General features: G+C 68.4%; 1 protein-coding gene across 1 annotated transcript; it reads right to left on the minus strand.

The window, feature by feature from the left end:
- Nucleotides 1-2,287: 2,287 nt before the first annotated feature.
- Nucleotides 2,288-6,032, minus strand: SAMD10 (sterile alpha motif domain containing 10). Its single transcript, XM_028525045.2, has 5 exons — nucleotides 5,820-6,032; nucleotides 3,964-4,145; nucleotides 3,719-3,890; nucleotides 3,274-3,414; nucleotides 2,288-3,073 (listed from the first exon to the last, which is right to left on the minus strand). The coding sequence occupies exons 1-5, from the start codon at nucleotides 5,908-5,910 to the stop codon at nucleotides 3,051-3,053; spliced, it is 609 nt and encodes a 202-aa protein (XP_028380846.1). The 5' UTR covers nucleotides 5,911-6,032; the 3' UTR covers nucleotides 2,288-3,050.
- Between the last annotated feature and the right edge of the window lie 1,368 nt (nucleotides 6,033-7,400).

A 7,400-nucleotide genomic window follows, 5' to 3' on the forward strand; every position in this document is an offset into this window, starting at 1 on the left:
CGCTCCCGCCCCTCCCACCTTTGACAGTTTTACTGTGGGGGGGTGGGGGACGAACTCTCGCGGTATTCCTGCTGCCGCTCCGCGCCGGGAGGGACGGGTCGGGGGGCGGGGGGGCCCCGCCGGGCCCGCGGGCTCGTGGGGCTAGGTGGTCCGACGGGTCCGTCTGCCAGGGCTCCAGTGCAAAGTGGCCGGTTGTGCGGCCCAGAGGGCGGGAGACGTTATTTTCAGACAGTGGGGTAAACTGAGGCACCATAAGGGCGCAGGGTCCTGCCCCAAGCCCAGCGCGCTCGAACTGAAGCCACCGGATGCCTCTGTGTCCTGGCCCTAGGAAGAGCCAGGCAAAGCAGGGCTTGGCCTCTCCGCCAGCCAGCCTTGGGCCACTTCTGCCCGTGGCCAGCCTCAGGGGATCGCCAGCTCCTGGCCTGTGAGGACCGCTCTCCGCTGGGGTTACTGACAACCATAGGACCAGCCTGTCTGCTTGGGGACCCGGTATTCCTAGGCTGTCCGCCGCTTTCCTCAGTGCCCCTGACCCTGGCCCCCTGTTGGAAGCTGCTATCAGGGCCCTCACGCTGCACAGCCCCACCCCCACCCTGGAGCAGGCACTGCTTGGGGGCATGGCACCAAAGATGACACATTTGGGGTCTGCTCTTCTTGAGGGGCCCCTTGAAATCTGCTCTCTCGAGGCCAGCACGAGGTGCCCACTGAGAAGCCAAGGTGGAGTGCAGGGGAGGACACCCGGAGGGGGCACGTCGCCGGTCAGAGAGGGCCGCATGACCCTGGGAGGAAGAGGGGAGGCCCTCTGACCCGAGCACACCCAGAGCTGTCAGCTTTCCCTGTGGGAGTCTGCGCGCCCGTGGCTGTGCCAGGTCGCGGCCAGCAGGTGTGGGTCAGGCGGCACCCTCTGCGGACGGCAGCGTCAGGGTGCCTGGGTCCTGAGCTGGGTGAGCATATGCTCCTCCATCCGCTAGTCTCCAGGGGGCTGGGCACAGGGCTTGCCTGGGTCCGGCAGGGGTGTGTTCCAGCTGCGGCGTGCCTGGGAGTCAGCCTCACGCGGTGCCAGTGGGCCTCTGCCACTGCTTGTGTCTGTGGCTGGGACACACCTGGGTCAGGGCCTTGCCCGGTGGCAGACGACATGGGGGTCCCCGAGAGATGCCATAGCAAGTCCCTGGAATGTGGGAATGAGACCCTGTTTGGGAAGAGGGTCTTTCGGATGTGGTGAAGGGTCTGGAGATGAGATCATCCTGGACTGTCCAGGTGGGCCCTAAGTCCAGTGACAAATGTCCTGCAAGAGGGAGATCTGAGGTGGATGGGAGGCAGCAAGACCACGTTCCTGGACAGAGGCGAGTCCGTGAGCCCGGGCAGCCACCGGGGCGGGAAGCGGTGAGCAGGCGGGTGGCCCTGCCGGACATCAGAGCTGCGGCCTGCAGAACCGGGAGAGGGTCGCTTTCTGCTGAGGGAAGCCTGCCAGGTGTCGGCGGGGGCAGCCCCAGGAGCTGTCACCCCGTGTGGGTGCAGTCCTCCCGTCTGAGCCCAGCCTCCGCTTCTTGCCCCCCTCCCCCGCCCCCCATTCCTGGGTTACACAGGCACCTGGCCAGGGTGCGGCATCACTGCCCCCTGGTGGCCGCCGCAGGAGGCAGCTGGGCCAGGCCCCCCCACCTCCCGGACTCAGGGCCCCTCCTCCCTGCTTGGCCCCTCCTCCCTGCCTGGCCCCTCCCCCACAAGCCAGCTGACTGGAGCCGGACACCACCCTGGGGCACTTGAGAATCAGGTTTATTTCTGGTCTTTTTTTATCAGAATATAAAAAGTGAACACAAAACAAGAAGACAAAACAGGAACTCGGTGTGAGGGCAGGGGCGAGACGGAGGTGGGAGAAGGGGGCAGAGGAGGAAGGGGCCCCCTGGAAAGGGTAACATTGTGATGGCACGAGGGGGGGAACTTGGGGCGCCAGACAGGACAAGGGGGCTTCCCGCGGGGCTCACTGGGGGCCGGGGGCACCAGGCCACATGCCCAGATTCCACACTCGGGACCGAAACAACCAACCTCTCGTGCTGGGGCCAGCTCAGGGCACAGAGAGGGGGCTGGGCTCGGCCTCACCGGTCCCTGGGGTTCTCTGGGCCCCCCAGGCAGTGGCAGGCGGGGGAGCCCAAGGAGGGGGACTGCAGGACAGCCCTCCCCGTCCCCTGCTGGGCTGCACTGGCCCCTGCCTCGGGCCTTCGGGCCCCAGGGGAGGTGGTCAGCAGCCAGCCAGGGCGAGGGGCAGGCACGGCCCTCAGGCCCGTCTCACGTGAGAACCTGGGTTTTCCTGGGCAAGGGGCAGTGGGAGTGCCCACCCACTGATGTCCCCCCCCCGGGTGGCCTCCATGAGCCTGAGAGGACTGGCTCGGCCCGGCTCTGAGTGCTGGGTCCCCACTGCACAGCGTTAGGTCCTGCGTGCTCGGGCGGTCCTGGACCTGCCCCTCCTGGGCCCTGTGAAAGGCTGCCGGCGTGGTGAGGGTCCCGTACGTAAGGAGGCGAGGCGCCCGGCAGGGTCCGTTTGGCTGGGTGGACGCTGGGCCCGGGCAGGGGTTGGGCACCCAGCAAGGGGAGCCGGGCAGTTTTCCCCGCCTCTGTGGGCAGTCCTTGGTGGGCACAGGGAGGGTGTGAAACTGGACGGGTGGGCAGACAGACCTCTGGCCCTGGGAGAGGACAGGACCCCCGGAAGATGGGGGTGAAGGAAATATAAATACACATCCCCTGGGAGTCGGGGGGGAGCGTCCGAGCCCTGCTCTGGCTCCAGGTGGCTGCCCCGAACACCACTGGCAGCACCCGGCGTGGGCCGGAGCTCGGGTCCCGGAGGCGGGCCCACACTCCCAGAGCCTCCACCCGCCCAACCCTCGGCACAGCCTGGGCACACGGCCAGCGGTGGCTGGAGCAGGCAAGCCCAGTCCCACCCGTCCACTGGGCCAGGCTCGGGCCCGGGCGCCCCTGAAGGTCCAGAAGGAGCTGTGCCCCGTCTTTGCCGCGGGCTCCGGTCACAGTGCTGGGGTCTGGGGCTCCGGCCTCGGGCGGCACTAGGACATGTGTCCGAAGGAAGCTGCAGGTGGGTGGGTGGGGAAGAACACGGGGCCTCTGGCATCATCCACGCTGCCACGGGTGCAGGACAGCCCTTGCTGGGGTCCTGCAGCCACCTCCGGAGGTCCACCCCCACTGCCTTGCAATCGGTGGGGGGGCCTTGCAGCCCAGCTCCCCAGGCCCCACCCAGCCTCTCAGGCACTCCCGGCTGCCCTCACTGACCTTGGCTGAGCAGCTGTAGGCTCCGCCCCTCCTCGCGCACCTGCAGGCGCAGCACCTGCTGCAGCACCTCCTGCCGCTGGGCCTCCTGTGCCAGCCCCATGCGCTGCAGCTTCTCCGCGTTCAGCCGCAGCAGTGCCCGGCCTGGAGCGAGGGGACAGGGGTCAGCCGAGGTTAGCCTTGGACGGGCATCCGCAGCCAAAGCAGAGAGAGAGAGCAAAGTGGGGAGGGGGGCACAGAGATAGAGAGAAAGAGGAGGGGGGAGAGAGATGGAAGAGCGGGGAGACAGAGACACAGATCGATTCGGGGAGACGAGGAGGGACGGAGACCGACGGGGAGAAGCCGGACGAAAACGAGCAGGGACGGCCGAGGCCCGGCCGGAAGGAGAGCCGGGGAGGGAAGCGAGCGAGGACGGGGCCCCCCTGGCACCCCGCCCCGCCCAGGGCACCGGTGATGGCGTGCTGGGAGAAGGCCTCCACGTAGGCGAGGTAGTTGTGGGGACAGTGCTTCTTGAGCCACTTGCAGACGTCCTGCTGGCTCCACAGGACCACAGGCCTCGTCAGGCCCCCCAGCGGGGGACTCGTGTGGTACAGGCCGCAGCGGTCGGAGGACGGCCGGCCCTGCGGGGGGAGGGCGGCAGATGCAGTGAGGGCTGGGGGGGCGGGGGCCCCGCTGGGGACGGGGGCTCAGTACCTGGGCGGCCTCGGTGCCGGGCTGCTGCAGGAGCTTGACCGGCCGGCCGCCAGCTGCCCTCTGGCCTCGGGAGTCGTGCCAGGTGAGGCTGGTGCCCGGGGTCCTGGGCAGGTGGCAGGGGATGCTCTCGGCCGACACGGTGTGCTCCAGGAGGGTGCGGCAGAAGCTGAAGTGCGCAGTGGCTGCGGAGCAGGGGTGCCCCGTCAGAGCGGCCGGGGGCGAGGCCAGAGGCTCCTCTCCCCGCTCAGCCCATCTCCCCTCCACGGGGCACGGAGCCTCTTTCCCAGCCGGGGCTCCCGAGCCCCTACAGGCAGCAGCAAGCAGCAAGCAGCAAGCGCTGTCTGCAGCTCAAAGACGAAGAATGCACACCTTCCCCCTGAGTCTGACGCCCACGTTCCAGGGGCCTGATGGACTGTGCTTAGACAGAGAGCGCGGATGTGCCCACCAGGGAGCCGAGACTTACAGTCGGGGTGGCGTTCTCCTGGGTCTGCCCTGCCCTGGCTGTTGCCTTGGGCTGGGTGCCCTTGCCACACCGAACCAGGGTGCACACACGGGAGCTGCCTGCAAGGCCCTGTGTGCCTGCCTGCCCTCATAGCCGGAGCCCAGTCTCTGCAGCTGTGGCTGGAGCTGAGGCTTGGCTGCGCTCACTGGCTGTGACTGACGGACGGAAGCCTGAACTTGGGACGGCCCACACCCGGGATTCCTGCCCCCCACCTCCCACAGGACCTGGCCCAGGGTGGTTCCTGTCCAGCTCAGGACAGGCGCTCCAGGACCCACTGCCACGCCTGACGCTCTCTCTCCACCCACACCAACTCCATCCCACTCATCAAGTTTTGGGTGGCGGGGGGCTCTGTGTGATGCCCACGATCAGCAGAGCCCTGGGCCCAGACTGGAAGCTGGGCCCAGTCTTGCTCCCGTCTTCACGGCATCAGGCCCTGACTGAGCCGCCAGGATCAGGTTCCCAGGCCAGGCCCCCCCCCCCCACCCCAGGAAAGCGAGACCCTCTCGGCCTCCCTACGAGGGTAGAGGGCCAGCCCTGTGCCCTGGTCTCAGTGATGCGGGAAACCGCATCTTACTCCGCCTTCCACCCCTGAGAGTCATCCGGCTGAGCACCTCCTCCCCACGCCCCAACTCTCCTTTATCAGGTGACCCTGGGTGACTCCCAATTTGAGGTCTGGGGTCAGAGTGTGGCCGCCGCCTTGAGGTGGCTTCTAGTACCGTGGGAAAAGACTTATTCTAAGCCGGCACCTTTCAGGGAACAGGCGCCTGGGTCGTTTGGCTCGCTCAGCGGGGCCGGGCCTGGGCGAGAGCGCGGCGCTCTGGGCAAACCAGTTGGACCGACACCTCCGCCGGCGCGGCACCTGTCCGGGGCCAGCCTGGTCCCGCCCATTTCCGGCCCGCGCTCGGGGTGGGATCTCGGTCCAGACGCCCGTCCTTCCCTCCTCCCAGCCCCAAAGTCAGAATTCCAGTAGAAAATGGGGAGGGGGCGGCCGAGGCGGGCTCTGGCTTCGGACCCCCTCGCGGCCCCAACGTAAGGGCTGGGGAAGGATTTTTTCCCAGCGAAGAAATAGGTGACCGCACGGTGGTGCCAGCCCGGGCACTGGAGCTCTGGCCGGTCACCTCCCCCAAGCCAAGGGTGCCTTCATCCCCAAGGCCTGAGGCCGCACCACCCGCTGCCCCCAGTGCAGGACAAAGACACCAGAAACCCGGCTCGGCCGGGGCGCGCCCCCCACTCTGCCCGCCGCCGCCGCCGCTGCCGCCGCCACTCGGAGTCCGCCAGGTCCCGCCCCCCGTCCCTCTCGGTCCCCAAGCCCCCAGCCCGCGATATCCCCGCGCCCGAGTCCAGCCCCGCTCACCGTCCACATCTCGGCGCTCCCCGAAGCCGGCGCGCACAGCCCCGGCGCGGCCTCGCGGGGGGCTCAGCTTGGTCCTCAGCTCCGTGAACATGGGGCCCGCGCACACGCCCCTCGCCGGGCGCAGGGCGGCCCTTGTGGCCAGCGGGGAACGCGCGCCACCGCCCCGCCCCACCCGGCCCCGCGCCCAAGCCGGTCCCTGCGCCCGGCGAGTCTGCGCGGCGAAGCACCTGCCGCTGAGCCCTTAGTGCCGGGCGCGCTCCGGGAGCTCGGAGGTGTGTCGGCGGCGCGCTGGTCCGCGTCTGTAAAGGGCGCCTGCGGGGGCGAGGGGCGACCGTGCGCACCTGGGCACGGCTCCAAAGACCAGTGACTGTGCACCGACAGGGGTCCAGACGTCCCGAGGGGCCTCAGAGGCAGGGAAGTAAGGACACATCGGTCTCCTCTGTGTGTGTGTGTGTGTGTGTGTGTGTGTGTTGGGGGGGTGCCCTGCCCGCTGCTGGGACCTTCTGACCCCTGGGGCCCAGGTGAAGGGTCAACCCGACCCCTTCCAACCACTTCCCTCCTCTCCTACCTCAATTTGCTCCTTTAATTTACATTCTCCAGATTTTTCCATAGGTGTCTCCCTCAAGGGGGCACTTGCCTCCCGGAAGTCAGTTTGACCCCCTCTAGCCCCACCACGCTGTGAACTCCAGGAGCACCGCCCGGGTCTATCCCCTCCCCTCCCCAGCCCCGGGGTCTGACTCAGCGCCCAAGACTTGGCATTGCAAGGGGCTCAGCTGGGCACAGGGAAGAGAGAGGCTCGAAGGAGGCAGGAGGCTGCGGCAGGCAGCAGGGATGTGTTCGCTCCAGAACGCCGGGGAGAATGGCTGGGGCGGGCCTGGGGGCTGCCTGGTCCCGCCGAAGGCCAGACTGGCAGAGTGGCGCTGGCTGTGCCCGGAGCCTGCGTGCTGGCACGTGGGGGCCCCATAGTGTCCCACAGCGGAGTGGGCAAAGGCACGCGTGGCCGTGCGGAACTGTACAGAGGACAGTTATGCCTGGCCGCCCCAAACCAGAGCACAGTGACGACCTGCACGCGTGCTCCCAACACACCTGGGGAGGCTTGCACGGGGTCCGCCCGCGTGCTGCGGTCGCCCCCACCACGTGCTGACTTGCTCCAGACACATCTGCTGCATTTGTTTCTTGTCCTCCATCAGCTCCGCAGCTCCCGCCCTCACTGCAGTGTTCAGGGCACGACGGGTGGGTGGGGCCTGTGCGCGCGCCTGAGCGCTGAGAGGCAGGGCAGCAGTCCTCACACGGGAGACCCGCAGGCGGGGCGCCCACAGTCACGACACCCCCCTCTACAGGTCTACACAGTGGGAGGGGGCGGCGCAGCTCCACTCGGGCGAGAGGGCCCGACCGGGCCGGGGCGACTCGTTAGGGCAGGGCGGCCAGCGGGGCCGGGAGAAGCAGGTGTCCCTGAAAAGCATCGACAACACGCAGACAGTGGGGACGCCCCGGCTCGGTTTCGAGGTCCCGCAGGGATCGCCCAGGATGCAGTGGCCCGGGACCCCTCCAGCAGCTCGCCCGACCTCCGCGCCACAAGTA

This window comes from Phyllostomus discolor, chromosome 9, assembly GCF_004126475.2.
Source record: "Phyllostomus discolor isolate MPI-MPIP mPhyDis1 chromosome 9, mPhyDis1.pri.v3, whole genome shotgun sequence".
Classification (NCBI taxonomy): domain Eukaryota; kingdom Metazoa; phylum Chordata; class Mammalia; order Chiroptera; family Phyllostomidae; genus Phyllostomus; species Phyllostomus discolor.

Bases quoted from the DNA above. Each gene is read 5' to 3' on its own strand.
- SAMD10 (XM_028525045.2), bottom strand. From the start codon at position 5,910: ATGTTCACGGAGCTGAGGACCAAGCTGAGCCCCCCGCGAGGCCGCGCC. The intron at 4,146-5,819 runs GTGAGCGGGGCT...CCTGCTCCGCAG, and splicing joins GGAGCGCCGAGATGTGGACG to CCACTGCGCACTTCAGCTTC. The intron at 3,074-3,273 runs GTCAGTGAGGGC...ACCCACCTGCAG, and splicing joins CCTACAGCTGCTCAGCCAAG to CTTCCTTCGGACACATGTCC.